Source organism: Lineus longissimus, chromosome 13 (assembly GCF_910592395.1).
Source record: "Lineus longissimus chromosome 13, tnLinLong1.2, whole genome shotgun sequence".
In the NCBI taxonomy this organism is placed as follows: Eukaryota; Metazoa; Nemertea; class Pilidiophora; order Heteronemertea; family Lineidae; genus Lineus; species Lineus longissimus.
The window spans coordinates 225,520-246,877 of NC_088320.1; the positions used below are offsets into that span (position 1 = coordinate 225,520).

Sequence of the window (21,358 nt, forward strand, 5' to 3'; positions counted from 1 at the left end):
CCCCTTATGTTAAAGAGTATGCCCATATATAGGCTTAGATACATACAAAACACTCAATTCTAGAAAAATCCTTTATTTCCATATCATGATGATATATACAAAGTGAAAAAACAGTGATTCTAACCCACTCTCGGTCATACAGTGTCTCTTTACACAAGGGCCTTGTTGTTCACAAACTCGGCCCTCAGTTCAACTTGGTGTTGTGTAATCAATTGTCTAAAACTGAAGGAGACAATGTCAAGTTAGTGACAAACTTGTTTAAACGACAAGGCTCTGGTGTAAGATTCATACAATAAACGAGATCGCTATTCTGCTCCTATTGTCTTTTGAAACTATAAAATCATTTATATAATCCGGAAGTGTGCAGGCTTAAACCGACACCCTCCATACTAACAGGACAGACTCTTCAATGTAGGCCATCCAATGCGAGTGAAAATCAGTGATCATGACCTCGTTCATTTTAGATGGGGGTCAGCTAAACTAAAGTTCTATAAATGCAACGATTTGCTGGACGGAAATATGTAGCACAGTCCTATTGAGTATCACACTCTTGACCATGCAGCTGTTAAGACCCATGCTATCTTCTAAGTTGAAGTGTCCGCCTACACAGAGACCAGCTGGCCATGAAAGAGCACCCCTCGTACCGAGGCATGTATCATTCACTCCTATCATGATTCTGATTCTAGGACATCTGTCTGCAGTCCATCAATGCCATCTCTGACAGAGTTCATCGTTGACAATATGTCAGGTGATGTCTCCAAGCGGTCCTTTATAGCATTGCCTATTGTCTCGAGACCATCTTCATCAATCTCATCTAACATCAGCAGTACAGCCTGGACCAGGTTAGAATTCTGTAACAGAGAGAAAACAAACTGTAATGGTTAGTTGTGAATTTTCCGCTCCTGTGTTTGGGCTATCAGTATGAGGGTTGTGACAGGGCTTCACGACTATTCAAGCCGATAACATCACTGTTCATTGACTCGACAATGACACCAATCAGACTCGTCAAACATGCTAAGCTAATCTGGGGAGCACTGATAAGTCAGCAGAGTTTCGAGTATCATGTCAACAAATGAGGCCCTTCTCAGCTTCATCCATCAGGATGTCGTATTCAAACTCGAAGGATAAACAAGTCAAAAAGACTTGTACTCGCGTAGATATGAGATATGGAAAACATCTGCTGATCTAAAGATATCAACTACAATAATGTACTCATAGGTTAGGTGTAGAAGAAGTGAGAAGGTAGTGTAAGACAGCACACACTGCAACAAGGTGGCTAAGAAACAGACCACACAATGTGTTAGCTAACCCCACCACATCCCATCAAGGCAGCCGTGGCCATCCATCATGGGGTGAGACACAAGAAGAAGACCCCAACCCACCAACTGTCACTTTGCATGTGTACTTACATGACCTCTCTCCTTTTGATTTCTGCATGAAATGAACAATATGAGAATACTAAGATAAGCTTTTAGGTCTGTGAACTACATTCTGAGATCATCATCATTATCATCAACACCAGTGGTAAATGACCGCTAACTTGACTAGTTTGGCAAATAGCGAGAAGGTACAAAGTAAAGTAGACAGAGGAAATGTTGTGAAGTGTGTTAGGAAAGAAGCAGCAGGGCAGGAAGATAAGCAAACATTTGAAGTAATGTATAGATGAACTCCTCCATCAGGATTTCTCTTTGCCATTTCAAGCACAGTTTGTGATGCATATTGAATGACAAAGCAGAACTACATCACTGTATCACCAATGATCCATAACATCTCAGGAGTGACCAACATCACAGGAGCTTTCAGTGATTGACGTGGGAGATAGTTTCACCTCGGGCTGAAGACGTAGGAGAAAGTCAGTGGGAGTGTGGTGTGTGTGGAGACTAGTTAGGTAGGGATTACAAAGAAAAAGTTGGTCAAATGGGACCAATGCTTTAGAGTGACCTTACCCGGCCTTTTGATGGCCTAATTCTCTGTTTCGCGGGTGAAACTTTCTCTACGGGAAGTGGCTTCAGACCTAACTCAGCTCGGATTTTGCTGTGAATGTAATGTAGAAAGAGATTACAGAATGCATTGGATTTCCGGGTTTGGATGGAGGGGTCGAGACTGGTGTGACTACAAGAGAACAGAATCGCACACACACTTCACTGGAAACAGAGCCATACATGTCCAACACTACTACACAACGCCCATCCAAGCTATCATTATTCAGAATGAGCAACCAGGGGTGGATCCAGGATATTTCGAAAGGGGGGGGCGCACTTTGAGGGCGAAGCCCGAATTGCGAGTGCCGCAGGTGCGAAGCGACGGCGGGGTGTCTGGGGGGGCCTTCCCCAGAAAAATTTTTAAGATAAGACTCCATATGCGATTTCCTGGGATCTGATCTTCAAATATTAAGCACCACTTTAATTTGGGCTACAATTTTTTTACACCGTGCCGGAATTAGGGGGGGCGTGCGCTGGGGGGGCGCCCCCCCTTGGATCCGCGCCTGGCAACGATTACAAATGGACACCAAATATAATTTTCCATTCATTCCATCTCTACCAAGGACATTCTAGAAGTTGTGGAGCATCTATTGAGGTTTAAAGCACTGCAGGAGCTCAGAAATCCACTTAACGGCCAAATATAAAATCTTCTTACTTTGTTTCGTCCAATGTTAGCGTGCGAGGATCTTCAAACTTGTCTTCCTGACTGGAGGAGGTTGCCATCTGTGGTCTCGGTGGATCAGGGACAGACAGTTCGGCTCCAACTTCAACTGCTTCATTTTTCTCATCTTCCTGAATGGCTGAAACAAAACAAATGCTGGCAACTCATTCAAAATGGAGGATGACATCACTTTAGGGGAACGGAAGGAGACAATGATGAATTTAGAGTTTGAGCATCGAGCTGCGTATACCTTGGATCATGCCTTTATTTTGAGTTCAATTTGCTATTGCACAGCAGTCTCTTATTGATTTCTGGCCAATACATATTGATATTGACTGCACCTAGCTAAAGCCCACAGTAATGGTAGGAGAACTAACAAATTCACCAGTCAAATAGATCATTTGGTTCCATTGTTTGGCGACACACATGCAGAGTTTACCGAGTGGTCGATTCAACAATGCTCGCACTCTGCACGACGTCCAAGCAACCAGCCTGGTGAAGATCATCCGGTACTCACCAATATTATCTAGTTTCTCTAAATTGGGCAGTGTACGCAGAACTGTGGACCTGTAGAGATCACCAATAGCGCATGGGTTGTCACTTAGCCATAGAACACGAAGATTTGGACATTCTTGGAGGTAGCAAATCTCTGATAGGTTGCTGATTTGATTTTTCCTGATGTAGAGTTCTTTGAGGTTATAGCAATGTTGGAATGGCTCTAGACTGGTGATCTTATTGCAACTGAAATAGAGAGAGAAATCCCCAAGGTTATATCATTGTTGGCATCTGTGGCATGTGCCCCAGATACATCAGTAAGCAGATACTGGCTGGATACCTTGGGAGGAGGGTGAGATGTACCTCACCAAGAAGACTGCTGCAGCTGAAGCATGATTAGGCTAGTCTGCTCGACGTTTAGGTTACAATGATAGCATGACGTTGCAAAAGCATTGATCCCAGTCATGAGAATGAGGGACAGTGATCATGTTAATTATGGTCCACAATAAAACCTACCTCAGACTAACTATTTCAGCATTGTTGAGCTTCTTTATGATAGTAATATCATCAATTTCTGTTGCCCTGAAAGCAAAAAGGAATGCTGTGGCTAAACTATAGATCCATGCACTTGATTGGGAACAAAACGTCATGACACGTCACATTACACTGCAGTTATGTAAAAATGCATGGTGACGTCAAGATGGCCAACACTACGTGTCATGAAAGGTTCAGAAAATATGAAAAATGTCCTGCTTAATATTTTGTTTATGAATGAATATGATAACTGGATTTTATTTCAAAACCTGTGGACCAATGTTTTATTGTTTAGGATGAAAGCGGCTATCATAAACAGCGTCCACCACCGTCCACCAGGTTTAAAGTCATCAAAATAAAATTTAGTCGACATAAACGAAATGAGTAGGCCATAAAACACATTCTGACATTTCCCAAAAATTTCATCTGCCTGGGTGCAAGATTAGGCCGGGAGTTGTTGTCTAAAATCAAAAGTCTCCTGATGTATTTTTGTAGGCCTAATATTGGGAAGCCCTATCCAAGCCTAAATCAACAGGAATGTGAAAAATGTCCTGCTTATTTCGTTTATGACCATTAGATTTTATTTTGATGTCTTTAAACTTGCTTCCTTTAATTAAACCTAGTGTGGACGCGATCTACAGTCTAGCGTCTAGGATGGTTACCTCTAGGATGACATGTTGTGATGTTGAAAGAATAGACTTCATTTTATTGGCAATTCCATATCAAACACACACATACCAGCAATTAAGCTTCTTTACACTATCAAGTGATCTGGCTCTTGACCGCGCCAAAACCATACGTTCAGATAGTTTTGGCATTTTGACCATAAAATCAATGATAACCTTGTAATTTTCGCAAAATCGCAACTCTTCAGGAATTGCTGTTGTTTCGCTCCGCGACCTTTTCGCCCCCAGTCGTTTCGCTCAACCCCGTCCTTCCGATACGTTTTGTGGTTTTAGCCAGTGCATTGGGGGGGTCTCCCAAACCCACTGTCCTTCTGACATGTTTAGCCAGTGCATTGGGGGGGGGGGGGTTGGAAACATGTGTAAGGGGGAGTCATTTTTTGTCTGGGTCTTGAAACTCACAAAGACAAAATCTTCGAAATCTGGATACATGATAAATATAATTGATTTATCGCTAACGAAACCGCCTTAGCTGATTTTTGATGCGAGTTGGGTCATAGCAAGATGTATATTGTGGTCCTTTAAATCGTCTCAGAAGGACTTATTGAGGGGGGGGGTAGTTAAAAATGCTCCCGCAGAAATCCCCTTCAAGCCGCCAACAGCAACTTCGGGAACCAGAGTTAGGCCTGGAAGAACTTCCTAGCCCAGCGTAAAGAGTCGCAGAACCCTTAGAGCAGCAACCCAATGAAGAGAAGATGTTTGGAAATTATGACCCAAATCCCAACAAGCAGTGAGACATTACTCGGAACAAGTGGGATGGTCCAAGATAAACGAGGTCCAGGTTCATGAAGGAGTTGGGTCAGGATTTATTTCAAAAAGGTTTTAAATTTCCCATGGTTTACATTTCGGACATTTTATATTTTCTTGTAATGATAACTCTTCTATGGTATGATATTTAGAAGTATATCAGAGACGAGGTCATTTTAGTTATATCAAAGAAATTTCTCATGTATCTAGATTTTAAAGTGACATTGTCTTCATAAATTAAATGATTCTTTTGATGTGATATTCCTGATTGTGCTTTCAACCAACACCAACAGATGGCAACAGAAGACATTGGAAGGGTCTAACATTATTTAGCAGAAATCCCCCTACAAGAGGCCTAACAGCAACTTCGGGGACCAGAGTTAGGCCTGGAAGAATTTCCTTCTATCAGATCTTCTATCAGAGTGAGATTAGAGCCGCCATTGATCAGCATTTTCATCATCACTTTCATCAGCAGTTTACTCCTATTCGCCGATGCTGCCATCTGCGAGAAGACTGTAAAACTAGTTGACTCTCCATGTTTTCGCGGAGAAGAGGAAGGAAAATAAATAAAAATAAAAACATTGGCAACATGTTGGAGATTATATTTGCCTAATTTATCCCGATTTTTATAATATCTGAGTCACCCAAAGTGTGGATAAGTTATTGAGGTAAATATACATGTTAACCGTATGCTGCTGGTGACATCGATTCACGAACAATAACTGCTGTTTGGGAAATATTTCGGATGAAAGGAGAGATTGAGATTTCGGGATTCTGCAACCATCCATCCACTCCATCCTTATCATGCTTGTTGCTGAGGTAGCCAGTCCTCTATCATTGAGACTGAGAGTGGTTATCTCGATTTCCCTTTGTCTTGTTTACCAAAGGGAAAGGCATTGATGTCTCAGGTGTGTTAACGGATGTATTCTCTTCATGGTGTCTGTTCGGAGTTCCGTCGTCTGCAATGACTTTTTATCAGTAGTAGGCCTAGGCCTATCAGTATGCACTGTTGTGACCGAGTCTTCTCTTGTCAAAACTTTTGTCGTCTGCAAAAAATTGGTGAATGAAATGGTGGTTATATGGAGCGATGGGACACTTTGAATACAGTCCAGGGTGGCCTAGACATGGTTGAAGGGTACCAGTACGCCTGGCCTAGCTTGCTGAAACAATGTTGCCTATAACTTGAGAAAGTGAGAAGAATGGACCGGAAAAAATGAGATTTATGATTTGAGATAAATTTTGAGAATGTTCATATGTTATTTTGTTTCATCAGATGATTAGTGTTTCAGGCCGAATGTAATTTCTAACTGGAACATTTATGATGTTTTTATTTTGGCGTTATGTTTTGATTGTGTCACTGTCACTGTGATATTTTGATAAATTTAATATTTTCATGATATTGATATGATATTTTGAAGAAAAAATTCTCAATTTTTTTGTTTGCTTTAAAAAAAAATTTCAGTACCTCTTGCAAATGAATTTATTTCTCGTTTTAGTTGACCTTAACTGACTCTGAATCAAAAACTTTATCTTCTGGAATATGTAGAAAACACAATTAAAGAAGACAATTTCCCCATTCGAAGTTGCCGAAAAATGTGAACTATTTAGGATATCTAACGAATTCACCGAATTGCGATGTTAAAACCGCTGAAATCAGCTGTGAAGAGGAAGAACAGTGGTTCCATATTTGGCGGCAAAAGTCACAAAGAGCCGGAGAGCCGTAAGGATACTGAGCCAGAGCGGAGGGCGTCGATAGCAACAACATCTGATGGTGTCGAACAGGCAGAGAAGAAAGCAACCTTAGGCAAGAAGTAAGTTCATGTTTTCTAACTGCTCTAAACCCGCCGAGATTTGCAGACATTTTGATTGTTATTGTTTCATGGTTTCATCATGATGATATAGCAAGGCTACCTTGTCAATGGCATGCTCTACACATTGTAATCTTATTCTGATTATTCACATACGCTTCTCTTGGATCTGTTTGTATCAAGAGAAGGATTGACAGCATTGATATCATTTACTATTTATGGATTTTGTTAAGTCCTTGCCGTGTTTTTGATCAGGCATTCAGACACTTGTCAATTTTTATTGTCCGATTTCAACGCCCTCTGATAAAATTTGATTATTAGAGGCATGTGAATATATTCAGATCCACTTGTGGATGTTGTGAGCAGGGTGGGCGTTGTGAGCAGGATGGGCATTGTGAGCAGGATGGGTCTTGTGAGCAGGGTGGGTCTTGTGGTTGGAATGTAAACATAACTGGCAATGCATTATGATCTCCACATCATCCATTTCTTGGTAGACTAGACTACCTAGAGCTCAAAGCTAGTATTGGCAGGTAGCAGATCAGTCCCAGACATAATGCTAGAGAACGCTAGCCAAACATCCCAGCGTCTTGTGTTTCATGTTGAAAAAACATGGTCTGCTTTACATTCAGCATACCTAGAGTTGTGCTGGTTCTCTTCATGTCTCTCTTGTTTGTATTTGTACAAAGACAGCGTACATTGTTTGAACATTATTGGAATATCATCTTTGTGCAAACTATCATGACGTCATGTAGAATGATGTGGACAGTACTCATTTTAACCCTCTGCCCTAGAACTGTTGACTGGCAATAAAACATTCCCCAATGTTTTCTTTCTGTTGTCCATGTTGTTAGGTCAGCTTTGTTAGAACTTCAGCTGGTAGCTCATGGAAAATGGGTCCAGTCACTTTTCATTCAGCAGGCACACTTCTACAGTACATGAGTCTCCTTCACATCACTGATTCAGTTCACAGTGTTGCCTTTGAAGTTGAAATAGAATTCTTGCATAGCATGGTCTTTGTTCTGCAATGCTGCATCACAATGACCTTACCAGGTCAGTGCAGCAGGGGAGGAGGAGGTACCAGTCTAGTTGTGCATGTCGCCCTAAAGGAGTGCAAATATTAATAGAACATGGTGGTTTGGAGATTTTGTTGGGTTTTTTTTGAATACAACATGTACAGCGTACCAATATTTTCATATCAGCTGTCGACCTCTCGAACTGTGATGACAGTGATGCTTCGTCCTAAAAGTAAAAGATGTCCACCGATCTCCATATTGTTGCCAAATTATGAACAGGCTGGTCAACATCCTCGCATCTGCTTGGGATGAGCACAGTGATAATTGATGTTTGTCTAGAACACCTAATTAGAGGGATGACTGCATAGCAATTAGTCACCAAGAAGAGGATAATCATACAATACATTACAATCAGTAATCGGGAGAGGACAATCGCGAGTCCTATCACGACCTGGACCATCCTCTCAGTTTGTGATAATCACCCCCTAAGGGACTGGGATTACATTAAACTTGGGCTCATCAAACATTTTTCATGCCTTCAAAGGTGTGGTGTAACTTTGACTGTCAGTGACTTGGTGTCCTGAAAATATAACGTTTTCAACTCAAAAGGCTGGGAACGACTGTGACAGTTGATGCATCCAAGCTTTTGGTTGACGTTTGCTTCAGATTCTATTGATAAAAACCACTCTTGTGTATTCCAAATGACAAGAGTGATTAGTTCTGCTAAACACAAAGAAATACCTGAGTGATTGATTTCACATGAACCTGTTAGTGCTTCACATGTTGGTGTATTCATGCTGCTGCATGCTGACTAATCAATTCAATGGCCAATATATTAGGTCAATTGCTGTGAACAATTGATCCATTACTTGTAGGCCTCGTTCTTCAATTTCGTTAAAAAACTAAGAACTGTTAGTTTTCCTTTCGTATTTATACCACACAAATTATGATGCATTGGGGCTATTAGCATGACTGTGTATGGGAGAACTTGCATTGAACCTGCAAGTTTTAGGCCAACACTCCTCACTCCTGTCTCACACTTGTCATGTGAGTTGAATCTCAATTGAAAGATCAAAATGGAATATCAAATACTTTCATCGTAGACCTACTTATTATTGATTAAACATGCTATAGTCACTGATATAAGACCAGTTTACTATGACATCGAGACAAAGGCCAAGCTGGATTATGATGTCTCGAGTATCAGACAAAATGTCGTCAATCCATTTCCCTCCAAGTTGAAGATGTTCAGGTACTGGATCTAATGACAGTGGGCATAATAATAATACCACCAAATATAGAACTACTCTTAGATCAGTGACCCTAGAGTATTTCTGAGTCTGTACTCTGACCCAAATGTATAAAAAGTCCTTTTCAAACAGTTTATGTGAAGGGTCACGCTTAATATGCAGATATTGATGAAGTGCATGAAAATGAATGAAGGAATGATGTGTCACAACTGTAAAAAAGGCTTTTCAGGTGTGCGTTGGTTGTGTGAAGCCTGCCTATGCTGACGTGGATACTGTACATTGAGCAGTTTATTTACCATTGAAACATGGTCCTATTACTGTTGTGCATTATGCATGCCACCAGATGATCCTTCAATACATTACATCAGTTACACTGATGTAAGACCAGTTGATTCAAGCTCGATATTATTACGGCTCATGGTCTTTATGCCAGCATACATTGTTCACATGTGATTAGGATAGGTAATTGGTTGCCAACACCAAGTTGTCCGATGGTCCTGACATTACCTTCTGGCTTGGTCGATGGCAATGATAATCCGCTTATCTTAGATAGGTGAAACAAGAGTAATTCATCACAACAGTCAACACTAGCTCAACAGGAGGCACATGAGCGGCCGTGGCATGACAACATATTATAAACACACTCATCATGTTGAAGTAGGACCAGCATCACTCATCATGTTCATGGACCAGCATCACTCATCATGTTCATGGACCAGCATCACTCATCATGTTCATGGACCAGCATCACTCATCATATTCATGGACCAGCATCACTCATCATGTTCATGGACCAGCATCACTCATCATGTTCATGGGCCAGCATCATTCATCATGTTCATGGACCAGCATCACTCATCATGTTCATGGACCAGCATCACTCATCATGTTCATGGACCAGCATCACTCATCATGTTCATGGACCAGCATCACTCATCATGTTCATGGACCAGCATCACTCATCATGTTCATGGACCAGCATCACTCATCATGTTCATGGACCAGCATCACTCATCATGTTCATTGACCAGCATCACTCATCATGTTCATGGACCACCTCTCATTTCAATCAGTTGTCTGAGGGTTTGTTGTAACAGTGTGTGAACATTCTGTCATAGCCAATATCAACACTAACCACACAACAGGACACAAACAATCACATTCCTTTTGTATGCTTTTGTTACATAATTTTGAATGAGCTGTAAATTTGTTTTGTAACTCTTTTGAGGATATTGGAGTGAAGGTGGGTTGGGATGTTATAGATTCTGTTTAGAAGTGGTGTCATCATAGGCCTACATCTTGGTTGGACAAATTGCCACCAGATGTCTCTCAGGTGGTGACAGGGCCTATTACAAGTGATCAGAGTTGTTGCATTGTCACACTGTTAGGTAACCAAGGCAGAGTATCTCCCTGATTAGCTTGCAAAAAGGGCTTCTTGAGAGCAAGCTGGAAATCTGCAGGAGTCTTGGTATTGTCCTGCCTTGCTGAAATTAGAATTATTCCCGATGGAATTGAAGACTGGTCATTAAACTGATATTAAGGAGAGATTAGCTCCTCTTTTTCAAACATGTCAGAAGCGGTGAGCGATCACTCAAGAGTCAGATGTTGCTAACCATTGATAATCCGCGCTTAGACGCAACCATGAAATATCTCACGAATTCACCCACACCTTCGCTCCCTTTCCAATTACACCCAACAATGTGATAACTCATCCTGGTTGCTATGGTAGCCACATCATCACCATGACAACTCCATCATATTCCTGACTACTTGGTGGATTAGCAACTGTTGGTTCTCACATTGTGTACAGTACTGTCCATAAATAACATGACCACACCGTGCAACTCTGGAAATTCACCATGAGTGGGAATTTGCAAATTCACCATGAGCGGCTCAGGCCAAATAAACTATAAGCCGCATTGGGCAAGTTTACCATGAGCCGTTATGGGCTGGACTGTGTAATACCTAACCTGCATCGTTGTGCTGAGTGGCTGAGCTGCGCCTCAACTTCAACTTCTGTCATACTGGCGCTCAGCAAGAACATGAATGGATGACTTAGAGAAGCAGATTTTTTTACAGCAGTGAGACCACCATCCTTTAATCAATACATGTATGTTGGGAAAATGCTATTGGATTGGACCAGACTGGCTGTCAGTAGGGATTGCCACTGAAACTGCTATCCCAGAGGCGGCAAATCTATTTTATGCTGAAAGCTTTCTGTCATGTTGTGTTTTATCTGCTGGCTCCTGTGTTGTAATGCTAGAGTGCTTGGACAGCTTAGAGACAGATATCGTTGCGGCTTGATTGATGATAAATGACATGAGAGCTTGATGACTTGATGAGAGGAAGGCTCTCTCAGATGTGGCAGATCATGGCTGAATGGAGAGATGAGGATCATGTTTTATTCCAAATAATGCCAACAGTTGTTGGTGGTGTTGGCTGCCCTGTAGCCATAACATCCATGATGAGTCACCCCAAACAAAGACACCTGGAAGTCATACTGAACATCCAGTGGCATTGCCTCCATTACCTGGGACATGCTTAGCAATGTCAATACATTGAGGGTCAAGCTTACCTACAAAACAACTCCACAAGTTTGATCATTGCTTTTGAATGCTGTGGGTCATTGGTTGACTGGCTTCAGTTAGCGATGCGCTGATATGATTACTGGCTGATCATAATCTAATTCGTGACTTGAAGGTGACCAGTTGGTTTAGGAACCAGATGTGCGAGCTGTTCAGGATACATTTGAAGTCCCTTGCAGTGTACAACCTGGGTCAAAACTTATACAAAATAGGCCAAAGTCAGCCTCGTTCTGGATTGACCTAGCTTGTGTACTATCTAGTGCATTCCAGTTTCAATGCACTATGATCTCAGATAGTGCTTTGATAGCTGGGGTCATTATTTGAAATGACTCTGACACAGCCCAAATCTTTTTTTACCCCAATAAACATGCTTAATATTGTTAGATACATACCACACTACAATCCTAATGCAACATGTATTCCATTTAAGCACTTTTGAGAGCATAAAATGCATTTCATTGTGAGTACTGTCCAACACACACCCCACCCCCAATTTCTAATTGGGATAGAAAAAGTTTCTATGTCTAAAACAAGAGACCATTGATGGGAGACCTTTGATTGACATCTTGGCTGTGGAATTCAACCACTTTTCTCAATGAATATGCACACCCCTTGATGTATGAGGCTTATGAATGGCTGGAGTCCACCCAGCACAGCCCCCTCCCCCTCAACTAAACTGTCAATAACATTCTTGGTGGTCAACTTGTGTATGGTATCATGATACAGCCTGGTACAGGGACCTTTCTGCTTGATTAATTACACACATTTGGGTTAATTTGTTTATACACTTGTCTGCTATAATCTCTCAAACTCAGCAGGCTGCTTGTTTGCAAGGCGGCATATTCCTTTGATCTTGTAATAGGGATAGATTTTGTTTCTGATACTTCAAGTGCAGAAGGTCAATTCCATGGTGTTGACCATGTCTTACTGTAGTGAATGAGTACAATTTACACCCTTTCTGGTCATCAACGAAGTGGCTATCACATTTTTGATGTTGCTTGTCCAGCTCATTATCAGCCGCTCATTAGCATATTGACCACAGTAACCATGATGAAACACGTGGTGGTGAAGATCAAGTGCTTCCTGCCTTGTCAATTTTGTTACATCTTTCCTGGTTCCAGTTCTTCTGAACAGGTTAAACTTATTTTGTTGTTCCTTTGGTGGATTATATTCTTACTTCTTTTGGATTATCAATGTTTCACCTTTGTAGGCCTATATTCATTCAGTGACCCTTACTTTGATTTATATTTTTCGACCAAAAAAGGAATATGGAATGAAATAATTGTTTGGATATTTGGATATTCTTGATTCAATATATTAGGGATGTTGAGAGGGTGATTTTATTTATTGTACTGCAATAGTGAATTCAATGCACATTTCAGATGGACAAACTCCACTTTCCATGCATGGCACTATTATTGTTTACATTCCTAATATAGGTAAACTAGGACATATTATGCATGAATCTATGTCAGTGGGCAGCCAAGTTTATGCTAACCAGGTATACTAAACCGAGGCTATAATCTGCCAGCAACTGGGTCACTTTGGATATCAGTTACACTTTCGCTACCCAGAGCACTCACTGTTGGGCCTGTTTTGCTTCTGACCACAAGCTCTAAAGTCCCACGGAACTGACAATTACTGTCTTTTTAGAAAGATGTCCAAAAGAGGTCAGCTTAAAATGAAAATGGCATTTTGTATCAAAAGCAGTGCCCCTAATACTCCACTAATAGAGAGTGTGTCCTGCTAATGGAGGTGTCTGCTAGGTGTCTGTTCATGCTGAAATGGGGTTAATAAACACCAGTTTCTTTTGACTTTCATATCCTATTTACATTTGCATTCTTATGAAGAAATTGGTTCAATCACTAAGTTTTTATATTGAAATTAGCCACTCTCTCTAGAATTTAGAAACACCACATAAGAGCTGCATGTACATGTTTCATTGTTCTTCAGTTAAACTTGATACTTCAGTGAAAGAGGTATAATTCTCTAGAATACAGTGCCAAAGAAAGGATTCATGTTCAAATTTGTGAACATTACTGCGTAAAATTGTACCGGGAATTTGATTTCAAGAGGCAATGTTCGGGAGTCTTGTGGAATTACACTGTCTTGGAGGGGTTTGCTCCCCATGCAATCTCTCTGGGTGGAGGACACAGACCTTCGAGATTCACTAAATTCTATAGTCATTTCAAGCAGGATGTCAAGCACATGGTCATCATGCACCTCAGTTATTTATTATCCCTGAACAAATATTGTGACCGATTAAAGCGGCAGTCTGAAGACGTTTAGGTCTAAACTCTGCAAAGTACACAGGCCTACACAATGCCTCTTTTGTCCTTAAAATGAATGGCTTGGCCTAATTTACCTGAACTGAGTTTCAAAATGTAATTTGAAAACAACCCCTCCCTCGCTTTCATGGCAATCACGACTTTGGCACAGATGTTTCCCCAAAATAACCCTACAGCTCATTAACAGGCCTCGGCCTGTCCGATCAATGATTCTATTGATAGTTTGATCTTGAGCATTAGGCCTAGTTGCACAGTTTATGATGGCTGTGTACGTGCCTCTCGAGGGTGTCCTAAATATCATACCACATTACTATGTTTAATTGGTTTGCCATTACTATCTGATTTGCAGGGATGATTCCTTGATCTTGGAATAAAACCTTGAAGTAGGCCCGTGTTAGCCAGGAGCCAATTCTTGGATGTCAGTCTGATCTGTGTGATCACAGCTGCTGTGGATCAGCCTGTCGAATTGTCAGTAAACTCATGACAGCATTGAATTGAGTTCTCCTTTAGTGGGTGGTGTGCAGTGCTGGTCAGTTCAGGACGGTTTATCAACTTTCAATCTCATCTTATCTACCGCAGATTGATGTTACTGGAACAGGTTACGATTGAAACGGAGTCACATGTGTTAGGTACACGTATCGTGTTGGTGATGTGTGGTGTCTCAGTCATGTCAATCAGATTGAGCTCATCATCCCTTAGGCCCTAGTTACAGTGAAAAATACGAAATAGGCCTAATGTGTTGAATGGTTTCTTGGCAGCAGTCTCACTCGTCACTGTGCTTGGATACCAGGATCATTGCTGGTCTTCAGCAATGATTACAAGGCAGCATTCACCTCCTTCCCGTGGATTTCAACGTATGGTCTGGTTCTGTCCTGCCAAGCTTGCTATAAAAGACTTATGCAACACTTTGGATAAATTGAGGCCACAGGATTATGTCAATGGAAAATACAGTACTATCAGGATTAAAACTTTTGGATTATAACTTGGTAGACTGATACTTGATTGGATTTAGTGTAAACATAGAGAGACAGTAGCATCACCATGTTCCTCATTCCATGTAAAGGCAAACGGGCCAAGACACTACACATGCGCAGGTCTGTGTCACACGAGCCACAATCAAAGACAGAGAAAGGCAACTCCATCATTGAGAAACATTACTATTTTGATGGTCATGGCCAGCCAAAGAAAAAGTTTGCCAGTCTGACACGATCGTTGCCATGGGGATTCCTGCGTCCACAATCATGGCACAGTCATTTGGTCAGAATACCTGAGGATTTCCACAACAGTGTGTAAGTTGATCGTGCTTTTAGTTCACTTGAACGTTTTGATAAAACAGACAGTCTATCCCATAAGGCCTGATAATAATCAGCCTTTCTCTTTCTATTTACTCTTGTAACAGCTCATATCACTGCAATGGCCCACTGCGGAGATGGTGCAGACCTGGACAAGGAAATGGAATGCTTTCCATGAAGTACACTATGATAATAAATCATGGCCCAATTAGCATATCTCTGCCTCTTTGCACCTATAAACATCACCAGCGATAGTCAATCTCATTGCCAGCTGCTGCAGATACCTTGATATTACCAAGAAATCAGCATTCAACATGTTCGAGATCAATTGAACTCGAAAAAACATTTCATGATTCAGCCTTATTCTCTACAAACATAATACAGTATGTGGAGCTAGCATTACCATTAACCTTGTTCAGATAATGTGTTAACCCCTTCAGCAATGACCTCAGCAGTGACCAGTGAGACACATGCATTGTATACCTGTACCCCCCCCCCCCCCCCTCCCCAGCTCCTTCCTAGTGCAAATCAGAGATTCACTGCTGAGACTGGGTCTGTCAAATCAACCAATCTGACCACGAAGGCAGTTATTATCTACTTTGATAGATAATTGTTTTCTAATATATACAGTTTATCTGTTTATGCGGGAATGATTGCTTATTAAGGGCTGTTTGCAGACACACAATGAGAGATCATTATCATGATTGGAGTGTTACTCATATATTTCGGTACTCGATAAAAATCCTAAAGTAAAAATCCCAAAATTCCTGATGTCCTGAGCTAACCTCTGCTGATACTGGTTGAACACTGCTGTTTCAAGGTCATGTTTTGTCCCTGCAGAGTGCTGATTAGATTTATCAGGCCATTTGTAGATAATAAACAGTCCCCTGGGCCTCTTTCATGTGACAGATCAATACAATGTGTGGTCAGTGTAGACCTCTGTGAGTGAGCAACAAATCAATGTTAGAACTCTCATTTGGCTGTTAACATTGTGTTGTTAGAGTCTGATGAGAATCCTGGTCTGATCTCTCCACACTCTACCATCATTCTTCCTTCCTCTGCCCGCCTCTTCCAGAATCCAATACAATCTGGTGAGTTTGCGTAGGAGGTGAATAATTCATGTGATCAGCTCATCCAAGGGGAAACCATTGCCATCAAGCAGCACCGCCAACCTGACGACTGTTATGCTGATCTCGGGCACCATCAGAATCATGCTGACCATACTTTGTGGTACCCTATGTCATCTTGGTCCCACTCTGCTGCATTAGGGGCTCACATGTCATGGTTAGGACAGGAAGTGACTTGAAATGGTGGATTTTTCCACTACCACTTCTAGCTTGTTGTTAGTGTTGCTACTAAGATTTGGGATAGGGTCGTGCGGTTTGTGAAGTCAGATGAAGCCATATGATGATACAGTTCTATACAACAAGCGACTGTCTGACTCAGATGTGTTGATTTTCTGACTGTCACTTCCATTTGGCAGAAGCCCTACAACTTGTTGGATGTGTGAGTCATGAGCTGTGCTCTCCCTGCCTGCTGTCTCATACAGCACATCAACACAGCACATCGTCTGCTCCATAAGAGATACGAACACACAAGAAAAATGCAATCATCAATTTTCATTTGTAAATCGGAGTAAATCAATGGAATTATCATCTTTAGTCTCAGATCTTTTGGCTCGTTTTCCCTCATCAATAACCACTCACAGAGCTCAGATTCCTTACCCTCTCAATCGTTTGACTTGATATCACACAATAATTCCTTATTCATATTCTTATTACATGTGGCAGTAAGGTGCTGAGATGTGATATGGCCATGAGATGAAGGACGTCTACCTGTAGTGTCAACACCCTTGAACATGTTGTATCCTTCTTGGTGTGAAACAAACTGTACTTCATCTCACTTCAGGCTGTCATTCAGTGCCAAGAACAAGGCTGGGGAGGAGACATGGTATGGACAAGAGCCCACTGATATCCCCCTCCGTAGTGTTGACCCCCTCGTACCAGACATCTTCACGTCGTATACCGGACCAGAAGATGGCCTTTGCTTGGTCGATCAGCTGTTACGGGGTAGGTGAGGTGCCTCTTCGGTTGGGAAGCAAAAACCATGCACCTGCTTGGATTTGGAGATTGTCAACTGTCTGGTTGTCTGCCTGGGCAGATGGATCAGTGGTGCATAATGGAGAGTCACTTTGCAGACTGAGAAAAAGTCTAGTGGTTTAGAGTTTTATGCGGCCAAAAAGGAATTCCTCATCCAGTTTGATATGTAGCTGACTGGTCACCGGTTTATACCGGTTGTATCTCTCTCGAGGGTGATTTGTATATTAGATGGGTTCCCATGGAAACCAATGATGTTGACTTATTTATCGAATGTTGGGATACGTGTGTTGATGACTGAGGCTTCTTCATAATGGCTAAAGGGGCATGGTTTCACTTGTTGGGCCAAGAGTTCATGGCACGCCAGGTTTGGCAATGGAAAAAGGTCAAATTGGCCATTTGTTTTCGCTCCATTTTTCAATGTGCTGGTTTTTTCAGAGTGGAAATGATCAGCATTTAGATATTGATAACATGATTCATATCACTTCATCTTTCAGGCTCAGAGAATGACGACGATACACCAAGAGTTCTTGGAGCGAAGGCTTGGAACGTCAAGAGTCGTAAAGCATATGGAATAGCTACCTCATTATATGACCAGCACCCAGTCAATGGCAAGATCTCCGGTAGGTAACACCTAGACTTGAAGCTTGTGCCACTGGAAATGGAATCTCCGTCCTGAAGCAGTCCAGCTCAGGCTATTTCTAAGTTGGGGAGGGCCTCTTCTCCTCTTGTTTCTAACTTGTCTGTGGGTCAAGGTGAAAAGGGCCTCGTTTACACCTGTACATGTGATCACTTCTATATGGTCTTGTTTTCACTGAATCAATGTCTGTCAGAGTCTTTTTTATAACAATTAGGAATGAAATTGATTACGTCTCATCATTCCAGGAGACCCAATCGCTGACTCGTTTGCAATCTGTGCGAGGAAGAACAACGCCATCTTGGTAATCGCAGACGGTGTAAACTGGGGCGAGAAGTCAAAGATAGCTGCGCGCTGTGCCATCTACGGATGCATGAAGTTCATGCACGAGAAGATGTTTTTATCGAATCAGCCAATCAAAACAACTCAGGTAGGGAGAATTGAGATCTGATCTGTATGATGACTTATGAGGAAGTCATGCTGGCTGGCACTGATAACGTTGACGGAGTTCCTTTATAGGGGGCTGCTCTTGGTTGAATGTACACAGACATTCTCCCTTCTGCATGTGTGTGTGCTCGTTAAATGTTCAACAGTAGCGCCCCCTACACTGGAGCTTTGTAAACATTAGAGCAGTCTGGCATTACCTCTGCACACTCCTCCTCTGAATGCCTCGTCTGTCAACGATTCTGGCTCTGCAGGCATCCTGCATTTGCAAAACGTTGACAAATAACTTGGTTTCTGGTCTGTGGTCAATTCTTAATCGCTCACTTGACCATCGGTGTCACTACAAGTCCGTAGAAAGATCACAGGAGTTGTTATGTGACCTGTAGGTGACTTTGCTATTGCACAGTATATGGGCACAATTCACGCTTGTACAAGGTCTCCATTCATGACCAAGTTAACTGATGTGTTCCTCCTCCTGGTTGACATGCGGATGACGCCGATCTCTTGTTTCCATTCCAGGAAGCGATGCAACACTTACTGGACTCATTCTACGCTGCTCATGATACTATCTTGAAGTGTGATGGTGGCCTGACCACACTCAATGCTACACTAGTGATGCCGCTATCTTATTGTAGACAGTTTGCTGTCCTCTCAATCAACGTCGGTGACAGCTTAGCATATGTGTTCAGCAAATTTCACGGTGTGCGAGAAGTGAGTATTGGGTCACATGACTTGATGGCTGAGCGGGATATCCGGGATGCCGGCGGTGCGTTGGGACCGGTCGATGGTGAAAACCCAGAATTACACAACTTGACGTGTACTATGACAATATGTGACCCGGGTGATATAGTATTCCTTACAACTGATGGCATTTCTGACAATTTTGATCCTGTTGTGACGAAGCTGGCTCAAGCGAGTCGTCGCTTTAGCTCACCGGATATCGAACACGCTCAACAACTCTCAGCCAAACCTGAGATGGAACCTAAAGAGAGACATCAGTATTCGGTCAAAGAAATGGAGCGAATCATTCACGAGTTTGAACTCGATACAGAGTCGCCGTGCTCGGCTCAAGAACTATGTGGTGCCCTCTTACAACACGTGTTGAAATTAACAGACAATAAACGCAAGGTTCTCGAAGATCCGAACTTGTATGGTAAGAAGTTACGCTCAAAAGAGCGCAAGAGGCGAGATTCACAAATCGTGGAGAAAATGTCAAAAGCTCCGGGGAAACTAGATCATGCGTCGATCGTGGCATATGAGGTTGGACATTACCATGGCAACGATGATGAGAATTATGAAATCGAGGAAGAAGAAGAGGAAATCCCGCTTAATGATGATGATGATTATGAACCGATGTCACCGATCAACTTGAATGATCCCTACCTCCAAAACAGGAGATTGTCATTTGAGACGTCATTATAGTTCAGCACCGTTCTGGCCAAAAGTGTGGTCGCTTGTCTAATGCAACATCTGTTCAATACAACATTGATATTGGATAACTTTGCCAGTGGGATGATGTTGATGTCAGACGCTAGAAGTGACTGAGATTGTCAACTAGCAGGGTAATCAAGCAGTAGGCTACGGGTGAAAACTCTTCATGAGTCTTGTGCATTTTAGAGCTTGGTTTGTGAGTAAAGGACTTTATTTCTCAGAATGTGGTCAGCAAAAGTGATGAAGATGTTGGCTTTTCAATGTGTTGTCAGCTCGTCACACCATCAGGTGGTGCCCTCTTACGAGTAATATCATGTATAATACTGAAGGAAATGCTGTCATATATCGCTTTGCATATTAAAATACGGAAGACTGGAAGTCTGGAAAAAGTGAAGATTTGGATGAATTCTTGAAATGTTGAGGGTTGGCTCACTTGAGTTGGTTTCCACTCCACCTTATGAAACATGTGAGATGTCTAGCTATCAGTGAGTCAGGGGGCTCTCCCTATAAAAAGGCTGTTTGAGAAACTGACCAAGCTTTGAGCTGAGAAAACGAAACCAGCCATTTTTAAGAATTCATCCATTTTGTAAAAGAAGTTTAAAGTTTATTGTGTAATTGTTGTATGTTGTTTACATAAATCTGCTTAAAGTTTGTAAATAGGAGGATATGAGAGAGATATTTAGTGTGTGCTCTGTTCGTGGTACAATGATCATGGGTGATCAACGACGCTGGGTGGGGGAGGAGCAACATTCTGCTCTTGAGCCTGGCTGGCGTATATTTCGGTTTTTATGGGGATGAATCTTTGCACTTATTTCAGCTTGCACATTTTATGTTGACATTATTTTTGGGGTAAATATGGGATTTGATGCTATGGTTGGATGAACATTCATTTAGATCTCTGTCCATGCAAGTCATGTTTCCCAACTTGTCCTGTCTTCAGTTTGTGTGATGTTTAGTTTATGATCCTTGGGATAGATGACAACACTGTTGGGAAACATTGCTACCGAGTTTTATCTGCATGTTCATATTCTTTCCACTGCCAAAAGTGCTGTGCCATTTGTTTTACTGTATAAGTTTGTTACTGTCGAGCACATTTCTATTTAAGGTAATTAGTGCTAGTTTACAGTAGTAGGTACGATATAAGTACAGTAGGTGATGCAATTAGCCTGTGTAGCATTGCCGACGTCAGCCGTCTATCGCTTGCCGACGTAAAAGATGACAATTTGGCGGAGGGCGTCATCTCGGCAGGAACTACGTGAATATCCTGCTCGGCTTTCAGATGCATCTCCTTACTCTGCATTTGACTCGATGTAAACAAACCAATTTATTTACTGGCAATAAATTGTTAATGCGATTATATGCTTCCTTTCTTAGTCTTGTAAATGTAAAGCTCGGTTCAAGGAAGAATCTGC

The 21,358-nt window shown here is 41.8% G+C and overlaps 2 protein-coding genes across 5 annotated transcripts; one reads left to right on the forward strand and one right to left on the reverse strand.

Moving 5' to 3' along the window:
* Window positions 1-88: 88 nt before the first annotated feature.
* LOC135497901 (cilia- and flagella-associated protein 410-like) lies at window positions 89-4,564 on the reverse strand. Its single transcript, XM_064787891.1, has 6 exons — window positions 4,411-4,564; window positions 3,655-3,720; window positions 3,161-3,384; window positions 2,638-2,782; window positions 1,947-2,034; window positions 89-851 (listed from the first exon to the last, which is right to left on the reverse strand). Exons 1-6 carry the CDS (start codon window positions 4,497-4,499, stop codon window positions 669-671), a joined length of 795 nt encoding a protein of 264 aa, XP_064643961.1. The 5' UTR covers window positions 4,500-4,564; the 3' UTR covers window positions 89-668.
* A 1,090-nt stretch (window positions 4,565-5,654) lies between these two features.
* On the forward strand, window positions 5,655-21,303 carry LOC135497962 (PP2C-like domain-containing protein CG9801). Of its 4 annotated transcripts, none has more exons than XM_064788019.1 (6): window positions 5,655-6,010; window positions 6,599-6,913; window positions 17,247-17,407; window positions 17,932-18,057; window positions 18,320-18,501; window positions 19,035-21,303. In XM_064788019.1, the coding sequence occupies exons 2-6, from the start codon at window positions 6,738-6,740 to the stop codon at window positions 19,935-19,937; spliced, it is 1,548 nt and encodes a 515-aa protein (XP_064644089.1). In that variant the 5' UTR covers window positions 5,655-6,010; window positions 6,599-6,737; the 3' UTR covers window positions 19,938-21,303. The 4 variants fall into 4 exon arrangements, with proteins under 4 accessions (XP_064644089.1, XP_064644090.1, XP_064644088.1 ...); XM_064788020.1 differs by having other exon boundaries at window positions 5,655-5,921; XM_064788018.1 differs by having other exon boundaries at window positions 5,655-5,770.
* The last annotated feature ends 55 nt before the right edge of the window (window positions 21,304-21,358 follow it).